The sequence below is a fragment of the Hipposideros armiger genome, unplaced genomic scaffold, assembly GCF_001890085.2.
Source record: "Hipposideros armiger isolate ML-2016 unplaced genomic scaffold, ASM189008v1 scaffold_639, whole genome shotgun sequence".
NCBI lineage: Eukaryota > Metazoa > Chordata > Mammalia > Chiroptera > Hipposideridae > Hipposideros > Hipposideros armiger.
Window position 1 is genome coordinate 1,232,576 of NW_017731989.1, and position 27,250 is coordinate 1,259,825.

Sequence of the window (27,250 nt, forward strand, 5' to 3'; positions counted from 1 at the left end):
CTACCGTGAGTTTCGGTCTTTCTAGTTTAAACCTGAGCGTCTCAGTCCACCGTCCTACACTCGTGACGCCTGGGGGTCAGTACAGACGTTGAAGTCCCCGCACCCGCGCCCCCTACAGCGGTGAGTCCGGCGCCCTGGGGAGACGTCCGGATCCCAGGCCGCTTCGCTGCAGGGTGGAGGGTCCGCGGGGGTTTCCGGGGAAACTGAGGCCGTTCCCCTGTGGTCTCTCCGCCTTCAGGCCACTAGATCCCGCCTGCCGCGTTGTTTTCCTGCTTAAAACCCCCCACCGGGCAGCGCTCCGCCGCGCGGTGTGAAGTCCTGGGAGACGGAGTCCAGCCGTTGGCGCCCCTCCCCCAGCCTCGCCCCGCGGCCCCGGGCGCCCGGCCTCCTCCCTGCCTGGGGCTCTGCACACCCTCCCCGCCGCCTGGAGACCCACCTCGTCCCAGTTTAATGAGAGGCCCGAATGCCAGGAAGAGCACACTTTTCAGGGGGGTGGGATTTAGGAGGGAACACCGCGGGGTGTCACCAGGTCACCCCCTCACGCGGTGAGGGGCTTTGTGTAAGCGGCGACTGTGAAGGGCAGGCCAGGAAATCGGCAGAACGGGGGTGCGATGGGGTCCCGAGAAGGAGACAGGATGAGAGAGGAATAGACGGGTGAGAGGGCAGGAAGATCAGTGCGTGGTCCGTAAAGGCGACAAAACAGAGGATGTGGGAGGGACTTATAAAGTGACGGTAAGGCTGAATGAGTAACTCGGAGAAGCAGCCAGAGGAGAAAGAAAATGGAGAAATATAGAGGGAAGGGAGGAGCTCCAGAGATGAAGGGGAGTCAAAAGGGAGAGGGGCCTCTGGTTAGCAGAAGTGGGGGCAACAAAGGACAGGGAATTTCAGACGGAGAGAGGGGTTAGGAGAAGAGCTGGGGGAGCCGAGTGCAGGAACAGAAAGGAGGGGAGGGGGGTGACAGCAGAGGGAGAAGCCGCACCGAGAGCTAAGCTGGGGGTGTCAGTGAGTCGGGGCACAGGGGTGTAAGAGGAAAGACAGTGTCACCGGGGAAGAGGAGGTGCACAGGGACGGGGAGAAAGAGGCAGAAATATGTGGAGATGGGGAGCAATCATACAGATCAAGGAGAAAGAGCAACTGAAGGTGAACGCTTTCAAGAGTTTCACAGAAAAGGTGCAGGGAAGGGGAGAGGACATTAGTGGAGAGAATCTGGGTGGAGGGGGACACACAGGAGTACATAGTAGCAGAGGAAGAAGGGGTGCCCCCACCTGGATGCTCTGTGAGCTGGTGGGATGTGGGTGATCAAGGCATGATATATTGATTGTGGCTTTATAATCGCTTTAATTTAACACGTGCTGCACTTTCAGTCACACAGATGAGAATGAGAATTACAAAACTCCAGTTTCTAGTGCTTGTGTGCTTAATAATTAATTTCATCACCCAGTGGCTTCCATGTGCAACCCTCATGCAGCCAGAGGACAAAGACCTGTGTCAGTCAGTCTGGGTCCCTTCTTTTTTCCTGGGATGGCATAAGGGATGTGACCTGGGACAAGAAATGACTGTCTGTTAACACAGGATGCCTTTTCTAGAAATAGTAAAACCATTGTGTCTCTCTCTTTTTTTTAACATGGGATTTACTTTTTTCCTTTGTTACCTGTCTTACATTTGATTCATTGTTTTGTTTGTTTGTTTGTTTGTTTTAAGATTTTTATTGGGGAATTGGGGGAAGGGGAACAGACAAGTTGCTGTCGTTCTTTTTTTCTAGTTGCTGTTTTGTTCTTCATTCTAGTTGTGGAGGATGTTGCTTCACTGGCCCAAGTTGGCACCATTATTGTGCTCCCGGGCGAGGCAGATCAGTCGCTGGCTTCTGGACGGCCGCTCACAGCGGCTGCTGACCACACACGGTAGCCCATGGCAACCCACTGCAGCAGGGGCTGCAGCGTACGCTGTCGCAGGCAACTCATGGCAGCCCAGCTCCAGGTTCAGCATCTTAGCTGTAGAGGGCAGTGTCACTGGCCCTCATATGTGGGATCCGAACTGGAGTCCTCTGGCGTCCCAAGCCAGCTCTTAACAAACGCGCCACTTGGCCGGCCCTGATTCATTGTTTTTATAAAAAGCAAATCGAGATAAATTTTAGTCTGCTGAATTTCTGCTTTTTTTGTAACTAGTCATTAACTTCTGAAATAAGTTTTGGTGCTATCTCATTACCAGCTCTTATTCTTTTCTAGATATGAGGTAGTCTCAATTTTTTTATAATTTTGATCCTAGAAATAATTACAGTAAATAACATCTTGAATTGATTCCCCTTCTAATAACACTATGTCTAGTTTAGATGAGAAGCTCTGCATTCTTTCTACTCTTTAACATGTTGAAACATCCCCTGGTATTTATTAATAATATTAGGGCACTTCAGTGTGCGTTTGGTAAGGATGCCTGCAGTGAGAACGTAGTGTGATGAGTTAGCTTTTGTCTTCAATTTACATGATTTGTTAAATTAGTGAGCTGGGGGCCGGCGGAGTGGCACATTGGTTAAGAGTTGGCTTGGGAAGCCAGCTCTGAGCAGCACTGCCCCGGTTCGGATCCTACATTGAGAGCCAGTGATCCTGCGCCCTCTACAGCTAAGATAGTGAACAACAGCTCGACCTGGAGCTGGGATGCTGTGAGTCGCAGGCGACAGCATAGGCTGCAGTGAGCCTGCAGTGGGCTGCCATAAGCTACTGTGAGTGGCTGGCAGCCAGCATGAGCTGCCAAGAGCCGCTGTGAGCGGCCATCCAATGACCGGCGAGCGACTGCCTCACCCGGGAAGAGCGCAATGATAATACCAACATAGGCCAGTGAAGCGACTTCCTCCACAACTAGGCTGAAGAACAAAATGACAGCAACTTATCTGTTCCCCTTCCCTGATTCCCCTACGGTGTTCCCTTACCCCAATTCCCCAATAAAAAAGAAAAATCTAAGAAAAATAAAATAAAATCTTTGTCTCTCCACAATCCCGATACTAAGAATTAAAAAAAAAAAATTAATGAGCTTGTAGCTACCAAGTAGCTGTTTCCTCAAGTCCCACTGGTTCTTTTTCTGAAAATGTGGAAGGATGGACCAGAAAGACCTGAAACTCCATTCCCACGGAGTCAGTCTATTCACTGTGAAATAATTGGATCAGCGTATTTCCATAGCTCACCCTTTTTTACAATTTTTCAACACCAAAATGTATGTTTATTATTTTATGTTTTTTAACTAATTCTCTATGATTTCCTGGAAAACAGGAAGGAAATACACCTGGGGAGCCACCCCTTTTATAAGTTCCCACACCAAAGCCCCACTCCCCAGAGCTCTCAAGCATGTGGAGTCTGAGATGGAGTCTGAGATCTGTAGCCCAGTGTGACAGGAAACAGGTCTGGGGAGCAAGTCAGCACCCCCAGGAGGCTTAAAGATGTCATTTCCTGGGCCCCCTCCAGACCTGCAGAACCATAACTCCTTAGAGTGGGCCCTGATCCCCCAGGGACCTGCATGCTCATTGAAGCTAAATGGTTCCCATCCTAGAAATGTGGGAATTTCAAAGAATGATGTCACCTGTTCCTTACCCCTGGGAGCTGGATAAGTGGTCTGGGTGGAGCATTATTGTTAAGTGAGGTGTCCCAGGAGACTCTCAGGTGAGGCCAGGGATTAGCTGGGGGCTCCTGGACACAGTTGTGACTGTTGAAAGAATCCTTTGGTCCAGGGGAGGTAATAGGATGCTGTGTTGGGTTTGTGGGGGGCAGGAGAGCATCCGACGTTCTCATTGCTGTAGGAATTTGTGGACGTCTGTGGAAGGGGAGAGCATGTGAGTCAGGAAAGAGAAAACTGACAGTTCTGTCTTCAGGTAGGAGCTTCTTCTCCCTGACTGTCCTGTGAGAAGGGACAGAAAGGGGCGACCTTCTCAGCATTTCAAGGTCCTTCTGGCTGTTTGGAGGAAGCAGATGAGGGGCCTGAGCTGACGCCCTTGTGGGCACATTCTCAAGATGCAGATGTGATTCCCCAGAACTTCACCTGAGGAAACAACGCAGAGCAGAAATGGCTGCTTCTCAGGTAAGCGTTCCATCCCGGGTCCCAGGCTGTGTCTGCTTTTCCTCCTAAAAGCCGTTGGTGTAGAACCTGCCACCTTTAATTCTCTACTTCTGACGTTTCTGCCTAGCGAGGTTCTCTTCAACTACTTACTTTTTCCTTTTTTTCTCATGAGAGTCAAGGTCAGCTCTGTAGAACACTCTGCCTTTCTCCCAGAGCCTTCTCTGCATTCTGCCCATCTGCTCCTTCAGGACGTGAGGAATTTTATTGTGATTTCTGACCCTCAACTACTGATAAAATCCACCTGGGAAGGGGGTTATGTCCAAGGTCCCCGTTGGGCAGGGTCAGATGCCTGGTGTCCTGAAGGAGGGAGGTGTAGGTGTGTGTCCTGTGACTAGAGTCAGGGCTGTAGAACGGGTAAGAATGTGCACCAGTATGCAGGATGGCCTCAGGGCTCAGAATGGCTTGGAAAGTTCAGGAAAAAATAGAATATTTAGAACTATCTTGTTCACTAGATTGGTAAGATTTACTTGCTGTCTAAATGCACTGTTAGAGTTACAGAACATGGGAGCTATATGTGCATTCAAATTTGTATAAAACTAATATTTTTATGATCAGATTTAGATTATAATTTCCTTATTTGTTCGTTTTTGCTGGTAACATGACAGCAGTGACGGTGTGTCCTTCCGTGTGCCTTTGCCACCTGATACCCATTTGTTCCACCTGATTTTAACCTGGTTGAGGTCCTGGATTCACTATAAAGTTAATATTGTTTTCTTTATCATTAGCAAGGGTCTGGAGGGATTTATAGAAAGATGTGCAAAAACCATCACATTTCACCTGGAAACTCCCTTTTCTTCTTAGTTCCTCTGCTTTGGACAATGAAGGCCCTGAGCTTTCTTTACTAGAGATAATTGGCTTTTGGAGTGGAGGTTTTAATAAATCAAGCCTTGTTCCTGTAAATTTTCATTATATTCCACACTCATGTCAAGTAATTCTCTACGTCATCACTGTGTTTTTAAGAAAGTTTACAGCAATCATGTTATTGAAGTTTTGAAGTGTGGTAATTAGTAATGTATTAATCAGGACAAATGATATCCAAATTTTTTCAAAGAAACAGCATCAATAACTTATGTTACTGTGTGGTCTTCTCCCTATTGTATTTATAAAATACAGAGTATCATCCAGAAGACATTTATGAGATGTACAGAATTGAAAATACTTGTTATTTCAGTGACATGAAAATTTCCTTCTCTGTCATTTTTAATATGCACACAGTTCCCATATGTCTATCTGTGTGACTGGTCCATAAAATCTCAACAGTGTTTGATCTTTTCTTTCTTCTTGCTTAAGGTGTTTCTCTTTTACTCAGTTATAGCAATGGTCATGTAGGTTCATGAGTGTTTGTCTATGCGTATTGGTTTCTGTCTTTTTTGAAAAATTATAAAGTTTGGAATAAAACCCAAGCTCTACCATTTAGTGGATGCATCAGAAAATATTTCCATACAAGAGGATGCATGACATTGTTTTCAGTTTATGAGTTATGTGCATTACAAGATTATGTGCATTATGAATTAATATGTAAAAAAAATTAGAACGCTCTCAGTCATTTTCATAAAGGATTGTGTTGCTATGCTTCTATGAGAAGTGTAAATTCCATAAAAATCTGTCAATTCAAAGTCATGTTTGTATTTTTGCCTGTTTCCTTCCTCTGTGCTATTGAACAGTGTGACACATGGACCAGAGACACTGGTGTCACTAGTTAAAAGTGAGTTTGTTAAATGTGGAAATCAGGCCCCATGTCAGAACTTCTCAGTCGGAATCTGCATTTTTATAACAGTCCAATTCCTTGTTCTCCACATGAAAATTTGAGAAATACTTTGCATTTTTAACTCACCATCACATTTCCAGCAGAAAAATGTACATAATGTACCTTGTATGATACAAATATAACACTGAAAAAGCCAAATACCTGCATTGACACCTGAATTTAAATCTATCTTTCAGAGACAAAGACAGATTTTCCTTTAAGTGGAATGTGGATCATACGTCATCCTCCTGTTTCCGAGTTAGAAAATAACACTCGAGAATATTACTGTCAGTGGCCTTTGTGTTCCATTTCGGACACTCTCCTAGGTCAAAACCAGTTCTCTTAACTCTGTTTTCATATTGATTCATGTTATGACCTTGTCCGTGGCTATGTGGTAAATGTGTCTTTTGTTTCAGGGACAGTTGACATTCAGGGATGTGGCCATAGATTTCGCTCAGGAGGAGTGGGAGTGCCTGTACCCGGCTGAGCAGGAACTGTACATGGACGTGATGCTGGAGAACGACAGGAACCTGCGCTCCCTGGGTGAGGTTGACTTCCTTCCAGAACTCCTACCCCACCTCAGGGGGGTGTTTCCTTCATCAGTACAGCGTCTCCTGGGAGCTTGTGCTCTGTGTGGTAGTGTCAGATCCTGGCTCTGAGTACCACCTGGGGATTTGCTGATGTAGAAAGGAAGTCTTCATGATGTCCTTGAAGTGGAACTCAGGATCTGAAAACATCCCACCTTTTCTAGTAGAGTAAAGGTGCTGTCAAATAACTGTTTTGGGGGAATCCATTTCTAGAATATTGTAGTTTTCTGCAATGAAACTTCCTTTCACCTGAGCACATACTGGATTGGAAATTGGAGACTCTCCATCTAAACTCATGTGTCTTGGAGAAGCTCCCCGCCTGCCCTCCGGCCAGGACCTTACTGTTTCCGGAGAGGCCTCCGCCGGCTCTGTCAGGTCACCGGCGGATGATCTCCCCACACGTCGCTCTGGTAGGTCGTGTCCTTGAAAAAGGCTCCCACGGGACCGCAGGCGGAGGGTCTGTCAAGGACAGGCCAGCTCGAGGGTCGCCAGGGTTACGTCCTCTCCGTGACCGCCTCCTGCACGTTGTCACTCATTGTGTCGCTAAGTGTCAACTGATGTCCTTGCCCGAGTTTGACGGGGGCTGAAGGAGAGACGGAGTCCAGGCTGGGCTGTGAGCAGCCGCGGGCAGGAAGGCCGGCGGGACACGCGTCCCTACCGAGGTCCCGGTGGGTCAGGGCCAGGCCTGCAGGGTGGCCCGGCCTCTGTCCTTGGTGACTGTTCAGTTGTCACAGCAAAGGGACTACAGTGGGCAGAAGGGACTGAGGGACGCAGCGGTCCCTCCACGGGCAGAGAGGTGACCTCCCCGCGGGCAGAAGCCCGACCCTGGCATCGGGTCAGGGGCGCAAGATGGCGGCGCGGTGAGCGCTGGAAGTGCCGCCGCGTTTGTTTACCGACTTCCGACCGACTTCCGGCCTCGTGGTTCGTCAGGCGGTTCTGCGTCTCAGGGTTCCTCGGAGTCGGTTCCAGTTCTCACGGCTGGTCGGTCGGTCGGAGGCGGTTCTGTGCATGGCGGGGGAGGCACGGCGTCGGCCCAGGCGCACCCAGGTCACAGTGAGCCCCGGGAGCGCTGTCCCCTGAGCCCGTGTGTGGATGTGACCGGAGGGGACGCCCTGTGCCAGCCCGGCCGTTTCTCGCACCCTGAGGCCACACTGGTCACCAGTCCAGAGAGGTGCCCGGGAACCGAGAGCAAACCCCAAACCAGGGAGGATGGCGAAGGCCTGGGCTCGGGACGCGGGTCCTGAAAGGAGGGTGGACACGGCCCAGAGACCCTTCCAGACCATGCACATGGTCTCAGCTATTTCACACTCTCGTGTCCTCACGAAGCCCGTGCGGGGACTCCTGGGGGCGTGTATCCACAGAGCCCGGTGACACGGTGACAGCGCTCCTGCCACGTTTCCCTGTGACCTGTCCTCAGAGCATCTCCGAGTGACTGTGTGGGAGGCCCGTGAGGGTCGAGGACGAAGCCCTGTGATGGGTTGGTGGATCCTGGGTGATGTGATGACTGATGTCAAAATTCAGGGGACTCAGGACGGGTGACCCAGGACATGCTGGACTAGCAGCTGCAGACGTTGAGTCGGCCTGCGAACAGGAGTTGGCTCAGGTGTGTGAGGGTGGGCGGTGGGGAGTGTGGGGGCCATGGGGAGACCCAACCAAGGTCTGGGGTCAAGAGCACCGGAGGGGTCGGTGGCGAAGACTGCCTTTAGGGATCACGAGCAATATTTGAACACATTACATTGACTATGTAATCTCAGCTTAAAGACCAACAACAATAAAAAATTTTAAAAAACCTTAAAAATATATTAAAAAACAAACAAACTCATGTTTCTTTTACTAATAAACAGATCTTGCTGTCTCTAAGCCAGACCTGGTTACCTGTTTGGAGAGAATGAAGGAGGCCTGGGATGTGAAGCAAAAAAAGACAGTATCCATCCTCCCAGGTCGGTGGGAATGAAGGAGCAGATGATACAGGTGAGAGGGTCAAAGGTCTCTGAGGAAAGCAGACCTTAAGATGTGGTTTAGGAAGCTCTGCTTCAGTGGAAAGGATGTGAGAAGCCCAGGTTTCTTCCTGTTGCTGTCACAGAGAGACAGTCCCGTCCAATACGTCTTGTGCTGCCACATCCTGTAGCGACTGCCCTGCTCAGTGATCTGGGTCACATTGCAGTGAGGGCTGATGTCCTCCCCCTGGACTGTGGCGGCTGCCATGGGCTGGCTACTGTTCCATTGCCTTGGGGGCCCGGGCAAATCTGTGCTTTCTGCTGAGGAATTCTCCCTGAAGCCATATTTTAAAATTCTGTTATTGCTTCTTGTAAGGAGTTTGTGAAGGAAGTGGTGGAGGTCCTGGAATTTGGAGGAAAATCCCAGGGGCACTGGGGACAGATGCCACACATTTTCTGCTTTATAATTTCTAATCCTAAGGAGGCTTCAACCATTAAGTTCAGACTCAGTAATTTCATCTCAGTACAAGGCACCTCCCTAAAGTCAGAAACCCTCAATCTCAGTTTTACTCCAAAATGTCCTTTTGCTTTGTATGAACTAACATTAGAAATTTTGAGTGTCTACTCCCAATTCCTGCATGTAAGAATAGTTTAATGTACCTGTTTACCTCACAGAATTCTTAAATGAATTAATGCCATAGTGGAGTTTAAAACATTGCCCACCATTTAGGAAAGCCTCCATTGTTCCCTGATTTCTTAATGCCTATCGTTATAATTCTGTCTTGTTCAGTCCAAAGCTGCCTGGGCCTGGGTCTTCAATGTTTTCCATTTCTGATTCTATCTTTGTCAGATTAGTAGTTGTATTTATTTATTTTTTTAAGATTTTTATTGGTGAATTGGGGGATGGGAACAGTACTGGGGAGTTGGGGGAAGGGGAACAGACAAGTTGCTGTTGTTTTGTTCTTCAGTCTAATTGTGGAGGACGTTGCTTCACTGGCCCAAGTTGGCACCATCATTGCGCTCTTCCCAGGTGAGGCAGATCAGTTGCCGGCTTCTGGATGGCCGCTCACTGCAACTGCTGGCCACTCACACTGGCTGTTGGCTACACACAGTAGCCCATGGCAACCCACTGCAGCAGGGGTTGCAGCCTATGCCATCGCTGGCGACTCATGGCAGCCCAGCTCCAAGAAGTTGAGCTGTTGTTCAGCATCTTAGCTGTAGAGGGCAGTGTCACTGGCCCTCATATGTGGGATCCGAACCAGAGCCCTCTGGCGTCCCAAGCCAGCTCTTAATCAATGCGCCACTTGGCTGGCCCAGATTAGTAGTTTTAGATTCAGAAGTGCTGATACTCGTGCTCGAATGAAATCGGTTGGTAAGAAGTGACTTGTAGAATTAATAGGTTCCCATATTTTGGAAAATATTTCCTTCCTCAATTGCAGTTTACTTCAGTCAAAAATTAATCATGAGGTTCATCAGCATGTCTCTCAATCCTGTTGTACTTTAATCTCAAATGTTGATTTTATAGATACCTGATTCTCTGATATTTTATAACTTTCTCATGCTTTTGTTTAGCAGTGAAGGGTTCCCCCCCCCCGGATGATGGATTACAGCCCATACATTTTGTGTTAGAATAGCAAAATATGTTAACAACAGAAAATGTCTTCAGTGTGTTTTAAATAGTTATTTATTAAAATTTTCCTTAGAGATATTTATGAATGATTGTAATGCATTGTCTGGGAAATTTTGCTTTCCTACAACATGTATTCTGATGATTGAGAATGCTTGCTCTTCATGGGGCCACACTGATGGTGGAAACTGAGCAGGTTTATGGAAGGATTCTTCTCAATAGTACATGTGTGTAGTGTTGAGAATTTTGGGAATACATTGCCACTTATTCTCATGTTGCAGTTCCGTAACAACGTGTTTTCTTTTATATGGTAGTTTCCTCAAACTCATTTACTTGCATTTTGAGTTGTTACTTATATATATGAATGTGAATGACAGTTTTCAGTTCAGTACACTTAGAGAATGTGGGATTTGATTTACATACGAATCAGGCATATGTCTATTGCCATTAAAATGATGTACATGTTTGTATCATTTTAGTCCAACTTTGTGCCTCATCTTGTTTATGTCTTGTTAGTTAGTGGTGAGTGCTTTTCTTATCCTGTGCAGTTAAGTAGTTGTGGTAATAGTCTTAATTTAACATCTGTTTATTGATGATTTGATATTCTCTTTGTGAGAGAACCACTTTTTGAATTCAAAGTAATTTCAGAAATGTATTATAACTATGTTTTTTAGATATTTTTCATTTTCAGTTTTGGTAATACGTGATTAAAATTGTGCCATCTGTACCTGTATAGTCCAGTTGTTTTAAATATATTCACATTGTTGTACAACTGATCTCTGGAAATTTCCATCTTGCAAAACTCACTGAGTACCCATTAAACAACCACTCCCTCATTTCCCTTCAACACAAGCCCATGGCTATTCCCTTGTTTTTGTTGTATGAAGAGGACTGCATTAGGCGACTCACAGAAGTGGACTCATAGCATCTGTGTCTTTCTGACTCTTGAGCTCTACTTAAATGTCCTCAAGGTTTTTCTGTGTTGTATCAGGTGAGAGCACCTGTTTCTATTTCAAGGCAGACTACTATTCCATTTTATGTATATGCTACATTTTCTTTGACCATTTTCTTTGACCGTTCATCTATCGATGGCCATTTGGGTTGCTTCAACCTATTACAGGCTTTGTGAATAATGCTACAGTGTGCATGGGTGTGCACGTGGCTCTTGCAAAGCCTCCTTTGAAGTCTCTTGGAAATGAACCTTGACGCGAAAGGCTGCATCATAGCACAATTCTATTTTTAATCTTTTGAGGGACCTCTGTACTGTTTTTCATACTGTTTGCAACAATTGATATTTCATCCAAGAGTGCCTAAGGGACAATTTCTCCACATTTTTGCAACACTCGATATTTTGTGTTTCTTTGACAGTGGTCATCCTAATTGTTGTGCAGCGATACAGTTTTTTTAACAGTGGATGCAGACATTTATGTTCTTGTAAGAGAATGTCATACTACTGGAAAGACATGTGGGCCTGAGATCAGATATTTAGGAGAAGCAGGAGCCCAAGGATGACTTTTATGTTAAGAACACTTTTAGGTCACAGCAAAATGGAGTAGAAGTTACTGAAGATCCCCTCCATGCCCTTCCCACATGCACAGCCTTGCCGTTGTCCAGGTCACTTGTAACCCCATTGGTACATTTGTTACATAGATGACGCTACACTGACACATAATTGTCACGTAGAGTTCATAGTTCTCCTTGGGGTTCACTGTGGGGCTGCCCATTCTGAGCGTGTGGAACATTTATGATGATGTGTCATGCAGAGTAGTGTCAAAGACCTGAATATTCTCTGTGCTCCGCATGTTCGTATCTCTGTCCCCTAAACCCCGGCCAGCAGTGATCTTTTTGCTGTCTCCATCATTTTGCCTTTTCTGGAATGTCATAGCTAGAATCACAGTGTGTGCCTTTTTCAGATTGACTTCTTTCACTTAATATGTATCTAGGTTTTCTCCATGTGTTTTCATGGCTTGATATTTCTTTCTCTATAGCACTGAATAATATTCCATTGTCTGTATGCACCGCAGTCTACTCAGCCATTCACCTCTTGACAGACATCTTGATTGCTTCCTAGTTTTGGAAATTATGAATAAAGCTGCTGTGAACACACACGTGTGGACTATTGGGTAAACGTTTTCAGCTCTTTGGGTAACTACAGAGAAGCACAATTGCTTGATCTTATGGTGAGAGGATATGTAAGAACCACCAAACTGTGTACCCAAGAGGCTGCAGCATTTTTTGTTCCCACCTGGAGTGAATGCAAGTTCCTGCTGCTCCACGTCCTCACCAGCACTTGATGTTGTCCGTCTTCTGGGTTCTGGGTCTTCCTAATAGGTGTGTCATGTTTAACTTGCTGTGTGTTTAATTCTCGTCGTTGTTTTCATGTGCATTTCCCTGGTGACATGATGTGGAGCATCTTTTTACATATCATTTTGTCTTCTGTATGTCTTGTCCAGTGAGGTGTGTGTTTAGGGCTTTGGCCCATGTTTTAATGAGGTTGGTAGTTTTCTTATCGATCAGAGTGAAGACTTATTTGTGTGTTTTGCGTAGTAGACCTTTACAGGTATTTCTTTTGCAAATATTCTTTTCCAGTTAGTGGTTTCACATTTGTATCCTTGACGATGACTTCTTTGGCATTTTTGCTCGTTAATATTTGATTTGAAACATGGGAGTTCAAAACTTAAAACTACGATTTGAAAAAAGAAACTCAGTTACGAATTGATCTTGGAAAAAATGTGAAATGTATGTAATTAAATTTATATTATTAACATTAAAATTTGAAGTTGATCTCTGTGTTTTTTTCATGGAATAAATACATATTGAGTCTTGTGTAGATGGAGATGAGGTTGCATTAAATATTCTGACAATATTATAAGTCAACTCTAATGAAATTTTTGAATTCATTTCTCATTGTGCAGCACCATGGTGTGTTTTTTCATTATACTACTAATACATGCTTGTTGGAAAAAGTGAAACAGTAGAAACAGTTCTCAAAATTTTTCTTGTGGTCCAAAGCGGGATCAACTGTTTTATGCATTTATTTATTTCTATTTTTACAGTATAGGTGGCATACAATATTATATTCATTTCAGTTTTACAACATGGTGATTCTTCATTTACATATCTTACAAAGTGATCACCATACGACTCAAGTAACATCTGTCACCTTACAAGGCATCACGATATCGTTGAGTATATTTCCTAGGCTACATTGAATCCCATGCCTTACTCTTTTCTTAACTAGACGTTTATGCCTCTGATTCCCCTTCACTTTTTTTGCCTTTCCCCATGGCCCTGTCTTCTCTGGCAATGATCTGTTAATTCTCTGTATCTTGAATCATTTTTTTTAAGACTTTATTGGGGAACTCGGGGAGGGGAACAGTGCTGGGGAATTGGGAGAAGGGGAACAGAGAAGTTGCTGTCCTCTTGTTCTTCAGTCTAGTTGTGGAGGATGTCGCTTCACTGGCCCATGTTGGTATTATCACTGCACTCTTCCTGGCTGAGGCAGTCGGTCGCCGGTCATTGGACGGCCGCTCACGGTAGCTCACAGCTGCAGACGGTAGCTCACAGCTGCAGACGAGCTGTTGCTCATGATCTTAGCTATAGAGGGTCCAACTTACTGGTGCATGTGGGAATCGAACCAGCAGGTCTGTTATTCAGAGCTTGAGCTTCTACTAACTGAGCCACTCGGCCGGCCCTATCTTGAAATTTTTATTGAAATGTTTTTTCATTTCTATTTCTAAGCTTCCACATATCAGTGAAATTGTACGGCATTAGTCTTTCTCCTTCTGAGTTATCTCACTTAGCATAATACACTCTAGGTCCATGTATGATGCTGCCACTGGCAGGATTTCTATTTTTCTCCTAGCTGAGAAACATTCCATTGTGTACATTTATCACATCTTTTTTATCCATTCATTGATTGATGGGCATATATATCTTGTCTGTTATAAATAACGTTGCAGTGGATGTAAGGATGCAGATATCTGTTTGAATTAGTGCTTTTGTATTCTCTGAATAATGCCCAGAAGTGGAATTGCTGGGTCATATGATAGTTGCATTTATATTTTTTGTGGAAGTCCCATATTAGTTTGGCTACACCTCTTCTATAAGTATAATTGTTATACCTTGTGGTTAAATTTACCCTTTTATCATTATATGCTTTGTGTTCTGACGCTTTTTGATACTTACTGTTTGTTTGTCTGATACCATTATGGGCACCTGTGCCATTTATTGGTGGCCAATTCTATGGAATACATTTCCCATCCTCTGTCTTCAGTCCCATGAGTGTCCCCACATCTAAAATGAGTCTCTTGTAGGAAGAAGGTAGTTGGATTTTATTTTTATATCCATTCAGCCAACTCATGTCTATTGATTCAGGGAGTTTCATCTGTTTTTATTTAAAGTAATCACTGAGACAGAGGTACTACTATAACCATTTTAGAATTGTTATCTGCCCTTTGTGTAGCTATTCCATGTTTTTCCCTCTGACTTGTGTTCCATTGTTTCTTTGATTTTTTTTTTTTAAAGATTTTATTGGAGAATTGGGGGAGGGGAACAGAAAAGTTGCTGTCCTTTTGTTCTTCAGTCTAGTTGTGGAGGATGTTGCTTCTCTGGCCCATGTTGGTATTATGATCATTGTGCTCTTCCCCGGTGAGGGAATCGGTCGCTGGCCATTGGACGGCCGTTCACTGCAGCTCACGGCAGCTCATGCCAGCTGCTGGCTGCTCACGCTGGCTGCTGGCCACTCACGGTAGCTCACAGCAGCCCACTGCAGCCTACACCGTCACCAGTGATTCACGGCAGCCCAGCTCCCAGTTGAGCTGTTGTTCACCATCTTAACTATAGAGGGTGCAGCATATCTGGCCCCCATGTGGGATCCGAACTGGCGGCCCTGCTGCTCAGGGCTCGCGCTCCCAAGCCTACTGTTAACCAACGAGCCACTTGGCCGGCCTATTTCTTTGTTTTCTGTTGGTAGTGTCATGCTTTGATTATTTTCTCTATTTCTTTTTGTGTATCTGTTGTAGGTATTTTATTGTAGGTATTTCATTGTTGTAGGTATTTTTTTGTGGTGATCATAGGGTAACTTAAAACATCTTTTAAGTTATGACAGTGTATTTTGAGTTCTTGGTCAGGTAATTAATACGCCTATTAGTTTTGAGCTAATTTCTCAAGATTTAGTTTATTCCTCTGATGGGACCATGTTTGTCTGTTTCTTTATATGCTTTGTGATCTTTTGCTGTAATTTATGAGAGGAAACAGCCACCACCCCAGACTTTGTGGACTTGCTTTGTTCAGGAAAACACAAATAACAGGCAGCTGTGCTTCAAATTCTGAGGCCTCCAGTACTGCGGATGTATTTTCTGTGTTTTCTGCACGTAATTTTGCACTTTAAAATGTTTTCTGTATGTTATGTTATGTTATTTATTTATTTATGTTTATTCAGGAGTCGAACCTGCAACCTTGCTGTTAAGAGTGCATGCTCTATCCACTGAGCCGTTCTGGCCACAGCACAGCTCAGTGTGCTGAGTTCAGTCCCAGCAATGGGTGGGCATAGCCCACAGTCGAACAGGCAATCTTGTCATTAGGAGCATGTGCTCTCACCAGCTCAGCTGTCCTGCCACCTGATGGCAGCTCAGCTCAGGCACAGCTCTGATGAAGCTCACTGGCCCATGTGGGAATCAAACCAGTGACCCTGTTGCTCAGAGCTCTACCTCTTAAGCAAACTCTTAACCAACTGAGCACTCAGCTGGCCTTTCTGTTTGTTCTTTAGAGGCAGTGGTATCTTCCTATCCTTGATGATTGTATACAGTACTGCACTTTTTGTGGTCTTTGAAAAATTACTCACCTTTTTTCTTAGTGGCCACCACAATGCATTCACATTGCACTGCCATTCCCTTAGCACTCGGTGTCATGCAGAAGATAAACGAGTCTCTCAGGTGGCTGCAGCAAGCGAGTTCATTTGACATGCAGTGTAGCCATCTATTTTCCTCAGAAGAAACTGGCGATTGGGGTTTTCTCACAACATTGCCATGTGTGCCAGGGTGAGCGCACAGCTATTAGCTACTGTTGGCAAATGTAAGCAACTTTTTTTGCCTCTTTGATGTGACTCTTCCATATGGCTTGCTTTCCTCAACATGGTTTCTGGGTATTCAGAAAGTTAATTGTGTCAGTACTGTTGCTAAGTTTATGTCTCCATGGAGGACAGAAGTTTTGGTGTTTCGCCTTATGTTATCTTGTTAAGTCCTATAGTCAGTATTAAGTTTGTGTCTTAGAATTGAAAGTATATTCACCTGTGTGTAGTAAGAGTGATAATTTATTGTGTCTTTCAGCTATGTCTTCTGAGGACACCTTGGACTTGTTGCCAAACCCAGGAATAGAATATATTCATTCTACAAAATGGTACTGGTAAAATATGGAAGGTGAGGCCTTAACAATCTGCACTTAAGAAAGACTGGGAATGTAAGAGGGAATGTGAAGGGCCAAAGGGATATTATGATGGACATAAGCAAACTGGGACAGTTACTCATAGTAAATTCCCTGTTGCCAAAGAGATCAAAGATATAAGACATGTTGAGAAACCCTGCACTTTAAGGCAGTTACATTAGCAAAACACTTGTTTGTGAATGTAAAGCTAGAAAACAGTTTACTAAAGATATATATTCTTTGAAAGGAAATGTGGAATATTTGGGAAGTTACCTAATACATGGTGTGACAATAATTTGAATCATTTAAAAAGTAGGATTAGATTAAACTTTCAGTCAAACATTTAAAAATCAGAGATTTAAAAATGAAGATAAAAATTCTAAATATGATCAATTCTACAGTCTCTTAACCAGGCTTTCATTATTCTTTCACCAAAAAAGAATCCTTCCTTGTTCCAAATTCTTTCATTTTCATAAATGTGGGATGGTATTTATACAAGCATCATGGTTCCATAGGTATCAGGGAGTAATTGGGAACAACTTTACCTGTTTAAATGAAATTAGAGTCCTCATTAAAGGCCTTTCTGTCCTTATTGATTACTGGAATATATGTCTTGATGAGAGAAGTTATCAATTCAGTGAATCTTGGAAAAACTTTAAGCAAGGGTCACATCATTATAAACATTCGAGATTTCAGTTTCTAGAGAACCAGTGTACACATGAGAAAGTCTTCATGAAAGCTCAAATCTCACACATCAGAATATTTATATTGTAGAGAAGTCAAACATCGTGAATATAAGAAGTCTTTGAACCAATCTTTATATCTTACTGACATGGGAATATTCATGTTGGGGAGGAACCTTACAAATGCATTTCGTGTGGGAGAGTCTTTAGTCAATTACCCAGTCTAAATGGACCTAGGAAAACCCATACTGGAGTGAAGGCTTACATGTTTAGAGAACGTGACAAAACCTTTACTCGGTGTTCAAATCTTAGTGGACATGAGATAATTCATAGTGGAGACAAGACTTATAAATGTAGAGAATGTGATAAAGCCCTTAATTGGCATTCATCTTTTATTAAACATGAGAGAATTCATACTGGACAGAAGCCTTACAAATGTGAACACTGTGGCAAAGCATTTATTCAGCATTCAGCTCTCACTAAACATAGGCGAATTCATGCTGGAGAGAAGCCTTTCAAATGCCGAGAATGTAGTAAAACCTTTATTCAATGTTCATATCTTACTGGACATGAGTTAACCCATACTGGACCAGAAGCCTTACAAATGTACAGATTGTGGTAAAGCCTTTTCTCAGCGTTCATATCTTACTAGGTATGAGAGAATGCATACCGGAGAGAAGTCTAATATGTGAAAAATGTGGTAAAGCCATTACTCATCATTTACAGTTTATTCAACACATGAAAATTCATAATGGAGTGAAACCTTAAAACTGAAGAATCCAAGAAACCCTGTAGCTGGACCTGCAGCCTCACTCAATATCAGAGAATGCTTAGTGTGGATAAATTACATTCAAAATCAACGATGAAAGCACTTTGTTTAAAATATAAACTTCAGAAAACCCACAGAATTCATGCTCCAAAGTGACTTTAAATGCAGGGACACATTAGGGACTCCCCCGCATGAATCCCCAAAACCAAGATTGTAAGGTTGCTTCCTTGAGCAAAAGCTCAGCGGTCAACTAAGGTTTAACTGAGTGAGGCTGGATGCCTGCCACACTGAAAATGGTGCCTCTGCCAAAGTCCTTGAAACTGTTTTGCTCCTCTTGAGCTAAAAAACAACTCTTAGACTAAGCAGCTCTCCTTTAGCCTTGGGGGTGGGCTTGTTATTTCCTACCACCTGTTCTCTGTTGTCTGTAGTAAAAGACAGAAGTCAGCGAGGATGCGGGGTCAGACCGCTGTCTGTCCTCCTCCCCATTCTTTGCGTTGCATTTCTGTCTCGTCCTTGGCGTTTCCGGTCGGAAGCGTGACATTTAAACATGTAAAACAATGTGAGGAAATGTTGAGTCGAAAATGAAATCTAAAATATCAGAGAATTGACATTACAAAGTAGTCAGTGAAGAACAGTTTTCAGATATTACTTTAAATCAGAGTACATATAGTGAATAAACAGTGAGCCTCAGTCTTCAAACCCATGGAAAACAGAGCTCTAAGGTCATTATGTCAGAACAACCAGAATGCTTCCTAAATGCTTGTTATGTGTATTTTGTGTATAGGTCCTATAGGTGGTTGGCCATGCTTTATTTAGACTCTGTGTGAACTTATATTTACATTAGTAATAAAGCAAGTGATTTTTAATGTATTAATAGTGATGTGTAATGGATGACTTGTTCTCCTGCCACCAATGTTGACCTCTCCCACCTTAGTCACGGTTGTAATCACCAGTTCACTATTTGGTGATGCAGTGGAATGACAGCACTAGGAATTTTATTCCCTGTGGTTTTAATTTACAAATGGGAAGAGAAGCTTGCTGTCTAGAATGCTAAAGAAAGACTGTTTAAAGGTTAGCAGACATGGGAGCTACATGTGGCTTGAAATGTGCCTGAAGCAGCCATTTCCTTGTGGTTAGAGTCATATCATAATTCATTTTCCCCCAATGATAGCAGGATAGATGATGTGTTTATCCATCTGCATCAGGCAGCTGAGACAAATTTGTTCCATCACAGCTGGTGTTACCTTCATTCACTTGATACAGGTCTTGTGTGCCCTGTTCCTCTGTAATATTAACTGTTTTCCTATTTCCACTAGTAAGGATTTGGGGGTATTTACTGAGTGTTGTGTATAAAGAACGAGATTTACTTTAGAAAACCCTTTCTTCCGAGTTTGTCTTTCCTTGTTTTTGGTTTAGAACATGAAGGCTTTGACCTTTGTGTATTACAGATACTGGTTTTTACAACTGGAGGTTCTAAGTCAGACCTCAGTCCTGTAAGTTCTCTTTTTATTCCAAAGTTAAGTCTGCTAACTCGTACTCTTTTTCATGTCTTTGTCCTATTTTCAGGAAAAAAAAAAAAAGACTGATATAGTTCATAGATGTTTGAGTGTTTCCAAAGTCTAAAATATAATTCAGCACAATGATAACATTTTTCAGTAATGTTTGCACCCACAACTAGTTTTTATATGCGTTTACATCATTGGGCATATTTTTCCCCATAGTCTTTTTAAAACACTGAAAAAATGTCATCAACAAATAGGTGCATAAGTTTCTGCAATTGAAAATATTTCTTAATTTCAGTGACATTGAAATTTTTCCACTGTGTCACTTTTGTCATGTACATAGTTACTACTTAGAGATATGGATGTGTGCCTAAAATGTAGAACTTGTTTGATCAATTCCATTTTGGACCTTCTTGTTTCCAACATTATCAGTTACAAAATCTGCTATGATACTGTGTTGATGATTTTCTCTGAATACTCACTTTGTATGTCTTGTAGATAAATTCTAGGTCAGAAAAGCTAGGTTAAAGCCCAGGTTCTAAATACTGGATGATGAGACAAGTAAAGAGTTAACAGGAGCAACCTTGTGAGCTGGCAGGAATGAACCTAAAAATTAACCAGTTGGCTCTGAATCCCCTGGCTAGCACTGCAGCTGCAAGCTAACAAACACTTCACATCCATCATCAGTGGAAACAGGACAGTTCGCAGGAGAAGACAATTGTAACAGCAGCCTCCCTGCATGCTAGCAAGCACCCTACATCCTCCATGGAAAAATATTAAACTCCAGCTAAACAGAAACTCGCCACAGCTGTCTCCATCAAACTCTGCCCTGGCAAAACTCCCTTTGCCTGTATTTCTCTTCCAAACAGAAGTCTCTCTGTTCCTGACTTTCCACAAACCTTTTCTTGCTCTTCTACTTTGTAGAGTCTTGTGAACTCCTTCACATTCTGTGAACGATCAGGAGTTAATTGTGCACCAATACACTGGATATTGGAAAATATAAAAGAAAAGTAATGCTCTCATAGACTTTTTTTGTAGTTTTATGCATTAATATTAGGAATTGTTAGAATAATGTCTCAGAATATACAATGTTCAAAAGGAATGGTCCGCCTTTATTGCTATTTCTGAAGAACCACTCATTGCTATGAAGCTCTTTCCTTTCCAAGTCATCCATCAGGTCTTGCCATGTGTTTAGTGCTTTGATATTAAAAAGTGTGGCACTGGGACCTGAAGCAGTAGCATGAGTGGCCATGATGTTAGAAATATAGAAACTTTGGCCCCACACCAGAACTTCTGGATCAGAACCTGCAATGTAATAAAATATACAGTCCATTGTTTTACACATTTTAATTGAGAAATACACTTCAAACCCACCATGAGTTGCCCATATGGTGTATACACCCTCAAAAATATATGTGCCTCTGTTGAAGCCTTAATGACATATTTTATCTTCCCCAAAGTGTATTATCTATAGCAGGTTTTTGTATCTATGTCACTCACTTTTTTAATTAGAAAAATATTGGAGAATATTACCATGTTGAAAGTACTATAATTTTATATGTCAGAATTGAATTCACCTACCTCAAAACCACTTCTCTTAACTCTTTTTTTAATTGGGGAATTGGGGGGATGGGAACAGTGCTGGGGAATTGGGGGAAGGGGAACAGACAAGTTGCTGTTGTTTTGTTCTTCAGTCTAGTTATGGAGGACGTTGCTTCACTGGCCCAAGTTGGCACCATCATTGTGTTCTTCCCGGGCAAGGCAGATCAGTCGCTGGCTTCTGGACAGCCGCTCACTGCGGCTGCTGGCCGCTCACGCTGGCTGCTGGCTACACACAGTAGCCCATGGCAACCCACTGCCACAGGGGCTGCAGCCTACGCCGTAGCCAGTGACTCATGGCAGCCCAGCTCCAGGTTGAGCTGTTGTTCAGCATCTTAGCTACAGAGGGCAGTGTCACTGGCCCTCATGTGTGAGATCCGAACCGGGGCCCTCTGGCATCCCAAGCGAGTTCTTAACCATCGCGCCACTCGGCCGGCCCTCATTTTAACTCTTTTCATCTTTGGTCTAAGTATGAACTGTGTCCATGGCCACTTGTTAAGTATATTATTTACTTCAGAGACCGTTGACATTCAGGGATGTGGCCATAGAATTCCCCAGGAGGAGTGGGAAATCCTAGGCCTCAGTGGGATTTGTACCTGAACGTGATGTTGGAGAACTCCAGGAAGCTAGTCTCCCCGTGTGAGGAGCGCTTCCTTCGAGAATTCCTACCCCGCTTACCGGACTCAATTTCTGTCATTTGTAGAATGTCTCCTTGGGTTTCTGCTTCATGTGACTGAATTTGTGACCCTCTTTAAAGGAAGTTATTTGGCTCTGTTGGCTGAAAATCTTGACAATGTTTCATCTTGACCTTCACCTTCCCTTTGTGTGAGGTGGTCTGCATCCTCCACTTTACATTAGGGAGAATCATAGAAACTCAGTGACAAAGACTATTGTTGCCTACATCTTAACTCCAATTTCCACCCCTTATGTTTGAGTCCATATTAGTACTTTGATGTGGAGTTCAGAGTGTGAATTGAAAATGCTTTCTAAGCATCATAATGAGACTGTCAGGAAACGGGAAGTAATTCCCTATATACTTCTATAATGTCCTCTCTTCTCTACTGAGCACAATACTGGGTGGAAATTGTAGAGTCTGCAGCAAGTCACATTTCTTTTTCTAAAAAACTGATGTTATTGTCTCAAATCCACACCTGGCCACATATTTGGAGCAAAGGGAAAAGCCCTGAGAAGTGAAGACTAGGAGACGTTAGCCTTCCACCCGTGGGAATAAAAGCAGATGACACGGGAGAGGGGCAAAGGTCAAGGAGAAAGCCCCCTTCAAGTGTGGTTTGAGAAGATCTGCTTCAAAGGCAATGATTTTGAGAAGCCCAGGATTCTTTCTGTTGTCACAGAGAAACATATCCTGTCCCACTCTGATCCTGCTCTGCGTCCTCTAATGACGCTGCTTTTGCTCCAGAAACCTTTCAGCACATTCAAGTGAGAGCCAAAGCCTCCCCACAGCCAGTGAGGGCCTGCATGGTCTCACTGTTTTTGTGCACGTCTGGAATTTCTACATGGAGGCCAACGTGTGAGTGTCCCCTCCTTAATCTTTGGGTGCTCTTGAGTTGTAGGATTACCTACAAATTTGCTACACCTTAGAGAATATGGGTTATGTTGACTTGCTGCTACAAAAAAGCAGAGCAGGCCTCCCCATGGAGCCTTCACCGTTGCCCAGACTTTGTAACCAGTCCACAGAAATGTCCCTTGGGTCCTCCCAGTGTTTAACCCTGACCTCACGGTAGAATATCCTGGGCTACTCCGTGAAGATACTCTTGATGCTGGGTGTCACGTCCTGCGTGGCAAGGGCAAATGGGACACGAGAGGGGCGGCGCAGATTGAATAAGATCAAGAGACAGAAGTCAGATTTGAGAGCAAGACCAAGGGACTCAGCCTAAGAAAGACTGAGCCCTGAATTAGGTCAATGCTTGGCTTTTATTGAGAATTTTCAAAAGAAGCAAAACTGTAGAACGGTGAATCATTAACCGTGTATACGTGGGTGCCTTAAGGCTTGTTCCCATTACCGGACCCCTTTGTACTCCAACAAATGCTATGCCTTTGTACATCACTGCACAGTCCCAGGACACTCTGTTACATGTCCTCCCAGGGGGGACAACTGATATCATTCCATCAGGTCTCAGTTTTCCAAGACGCCCCCTGAGAGAGCTTTACAGATATCATTCCATCCGGCCTCAGTTTTCCGAGACACTCTCTCGACTACAGGGTATGAGGCTAATGCAAAGGGGGTGGTCGTGGGATTGGCTGTAAGGCAACAGCTGGGCCCTGCCGCAGACTAACGGAGAATCTCTGGGGTGGACACAGGAGATGGTAGTTCTGAAACCACACAGGGCATGCCATTGGGAAGTCAAGGCTGAGATCAACTTTGCTAATCATAGGTCATCAAACTTTCATGCACTTACAAATCACTGCAGATGCCTTTCTGGAACTCTACACTCAGACATTATACCTCCCCAGGTCTGAGGTGAGGCCGTTTAAATTGCCTTTTTAACCACCACTGAGGTTGGTCTCGCAAGAAGCCATTTCCAGCAGCAAGGAGCCTGAGAAAGCAAGGTCCCCTGAGTGCCTTACACCCAACTCCATCTCAACGCAAATACGCTTTCCCAGTGAAGGTCACATTCTCTGCTCACTGTGTGCTAGTTGAGAGGGGTCAGAGCAGGCAGTGGTGTCTGGGTAAGGGTGAGTGTGTGTGTGTGTGTGTGTGTGAAAGCATTCACTCGTTCCTGAAAGCAGAGTTAATTGAGGACGACTTCCTCTGAGAGCCCCTGAGAAATAAACTTATTTCCCACAGATATTTCCCATTTCAGGACATGCTCCGCACGAGCAGTGGAGCGGCTTCCTCTGTGCCCATGTGATCTCTTTCTTGTGTTCTCTGCTCCATTCATTTCCACTTCCTTTGATTTCCCCCTTCGCTTTGCAGTTCGAGGGTGGTTTTTTGTTGTTGTTGCAAATTGGAGATTAAATTTAGTTCATAAACAGAAATGGAACATGATATGCTAGGCTTTTCCAGAACACATTGCCAGCTCTTTATTCAGCTAAGAAGAGAATATTAGAGACAGGTGTAGGAAAACTTTTCAGAGATTTGTCAACTGACTGCCCCCTTCTGAATGCTAAGGAAGGGGTTCTATTAAGTTTTCAGAGAGTAGGTCCCTGCAGCAACTACTGAATCAAAAGCGCAAGGATGAAACACAGAATCAGGTGTTCCTAAAACTTGTCCATAGGTTTCCTGAGTCCTAACGTTGCACTTCCAGCACTAATCAAGCATGAAATATGGTAAACTCGTGACAAGAGGGGACGTCTAGAGTCCATATTCCCCATGAGGAAGCCTTTTCTTCTCATGAAATGAAATCAGTTTCAGTGGCTGTCTCACTGACAAGGATTTGAAACTTAGACAAGCAAGTCTGGAGCTCCTAAAAGACTCAAAAGGGAAAACAAATATGCAAATATGGTCAGTGATTTTTAGAGAGAAGCAGTTTCGTGCAGTTTTCGAACATCATGTCCCTGGATAAGGCCCTCTGAGAAGGGTCCAGGCATTCCCACTCCTGAGAGAATTCTATGGCTACAGCCCAGAATGTCAGCTGTCCCTTTTTGGAAAACAAAAGTTTGTGGATTTGACAAGGAGAGAGTTTTTATTTTGCCACAAAACAAGAGAGTCAGAGCTATGCAAAAATTAATTCAGGTGGATCTAGTGTTCTGATTGATCCATGTTAGGTAATTTTGAGGATTTTATATATGTGTATTTTTTGGTCTATTTCTCTTTAACTGAGTGAAATTCAAATGATACAAGGTTAACCATGAAAAAGTACAAGTGAATGGCATTGAGTACACTGAGACTGTTGTACAAATATCACACCCAGCTCTAAATATTTTATCCGCAGCAAAGGAAAACCTTTACGCATGAAGCAGTTGGTCACACTCCTCCCTCCCCCATTCTGGACACCACTATGGTGCTGACTGGGCTTTCGCTCAATGGGACCATCACTGTACGTATTACAAAAGTTTCTAAATGGTTATCTGCAATAAGGACTCCTGGTTTAACAGAATTAACACTAGTTTTCAAACCTTTAAAGTGTTTTCTTCCCTAATATTTTACTGAGGTTTTTATATTTTAGGTATTATTGAAATAGATTCAAATAGATGGAAACTTTGGAAGATAAACTGCTCCTGAAGAAGACAACACACAATGGTTTCCATGTCCTTCTCTTTCCTCAATCACCCAGGACTCAGCTCACATCCCCTCAGCTCTGCTCCGGCACACAGACTGACTTGTAATGTCCTTTTTTTTTTTTAATTAAAGTTTATTGTGGTTACAATGGTTAGTAAAGTTACATAGGTTTGAACTGTACAATTCTGTAATACATCATCACCCAGAGTCAGTTCTTCCATCACCATATATTTGATCCCTTTTACCCTCATCGACTACCCACTCCCCCCACCATCTGGTAACCACTAAACTGCTGTCTATGTATATCAGTTTTTGTTTCTTTATTGCTTTCAGTTTTCTATTCCACATATCAGTGAAATCATATAGTGCTCAACTTTTCTGTCTGATCTATTTTGCTTAGCATAATAATCTCAAGATCTATCCATGTTGTCGCAAATGGCACTATTTCAAATTTTCTAATGACAGAATAGTATTCCATTGTGCATATATACCACATCTTCTTAATCTAATCATCTTTCGAAGAACAATTTGGTTTCCATGTCTTGGCCACCATAAATAAAGCTGCAATGAACTTCGGAGCACATATATCTTTATGGATCAATGTTTTCAGACTTTTTGGGTAGATACCCAGGAGAGGGATTGCTGGGTCATATAGTAAGCCTATTCTTAATTTTTTGAGGAACCTCCACACTGCCTTCCATAGCATTTGCACCAATCTGCATTCCCACCAACAGTGTATGAGCGTTCCTTGTTCTCCACAGTTTCTCCATCATTTGTTATTATTTGTCTTGTTGTTATGCCATTCTAACCGGAATGAGGTGATACCTCATTGTGGTTTTTATTTGCATTTCTCGATGATTAGTGATGTTGAGCACCTTTTCATATGTCTGTTGGCCATCTGTATGTTCTTTGGAGAAATGTCTATTCAGGTCCTCTGCTCATTTTTTAATTAGATTGTTTTTTTGTTGTTGAATTGCATGAGTTCCTTATATATTTTGGATATTAGCCCCTTATCGGAGACATTGTTTGCAAAAATCTTCTCCCACTCGGTTGTTAGCCTCTTTATTTTGTCTATGGTTTCTTTTGCTGTGCAGAAGCTTTTTAGTTTGATGTAGTCCCATTCATTTATTTTAGCCTTCACTTCCCTTGCCTTTGAGGTCAAATTCATATAATCCTCTTTGAACTCAAGGTCCATAAATTTTGTACCTATTTTTTCTTCTGTGCAGCTTATTGTTTCAGGTCCTACGTTTAGATCTTTGATCCATTTTGAGTTAATTTTGGAACAGTGACAGAAAGCAGTCTAGTTTCATTCTTTTGCACATGCCTTTCCAATTTCCCAGTATGATTTATTGAAGAGGCTGTTTTTTCTCCATTGAATGTTTTTGGCTCCCTTTTCTAAAATTATCTGTTTATATTCATATAGGTGTATTTCTGGGTTTTTATTTCTGTTCCATTGGTCTGTGTCTGTTTTTCTGCGAATACCATACTGTTTTGATTATTGTTGTCCTGTAGTCAAGCTGAACTCAGGGAGTGTGATCCCTCCAGCATTATTCTTTTCTCTTTGGATCGCTTTAGGTATTCAAGGTCTTTTAGGGTTCCATACATATCTGATGCTTTTTTCTATTTCTTTAAAAATGCCATTGAGATTTTGTTGGGGATTGCATTAAATCCGTGTATTGCTTTATGTACCATGGCCATTTTAAATATGTTGATTCTTCCAATCCGTGAACATGGAATGTCTTATAGGTGCCAGCCCAGTGGCTCAGTTGGTTAAGAGTTAGCTTGGGGGCGCGAGCTCTGAGCATCAGGGCCACTGGTTCGGATCCCACATGGGCCAGTGATGCTGTGCCCTCTACAGCTTAGATGGTGAACAACAGCTGGACCTGGTGCTGGGCTGCCCTGAGTGGCCGGCGACAGCGTGCGCTGCAGTGGGCTGCAGTGGACTTCCATGAGCTACCATGAGTGGCCGACAGCCAGTGTGAGCGACTGGCAGCCTGCGAGAACTGCAGTGAGCCACCGTGAGCGGCCGTCCAATGGCTGGCGACTGATCTGCCTCACCCAGGAAGAGCGCAATGATAATACCAACATGAGCCAG

General features: G+C 43.5%; 1 protein-coding gene across 5 annotated transcripts; it reads left to right on the top strand.

The window, feature by feature from the left end:
• The first annotated feature begins 2,949 nt into the window (after positions 1 to 2,949).
• Positions 2,950 to 25,331, top strand: LOC109372481 (protein ZNF738-like). 5 transcript variants are annotated; one of them, XM_019625757.1, is made up of 6 exons: positions 2,950 to 4,062; positions 6,265 to 6,391; positions 8,280 to 8,406; positions 16,329 to 16,418; positions 24,869 to 24,973; positions 25,103 to 25,331. In XM_019625757.1, exons 1-3 carry the CDS (start codon positions 4,048 to 4,050, stop codon positions 8,387 to 8,389), a joined length of 252 nt encoding a protein of 83 aa, XP_019481302.1. In that variant the 5' UTR covers positions 2,950 to 4,047; the 3' UTR covers positions 8,390 to 8,406; positions 16,329 to 16,418; positions 24,869 to 24,973; positions 25,103 to 25,331. The 5 variants fall into 5 exon arrangements, with proteins under 5 accessions (XP_019481302.1, XP_019481301.1, XP_019481297.1 ...); XM_019625756.1 differs by lacking the exon at positions 24,869 to 24,973 and having other exon boundaries at positions 8,280 to 8,375; XM_019625752.1 differs by lacking the exons at positions 24,869 to 24,973; positions 25,103 to 25,331 and adding an exon at positions 17,758 to 18,744 and having other exon boundaries at positions 8,280 to 8,375.
• The last annotated feature ends 1,919 nt before the right edge of the window (positions 25,332 to 27,250 follow it).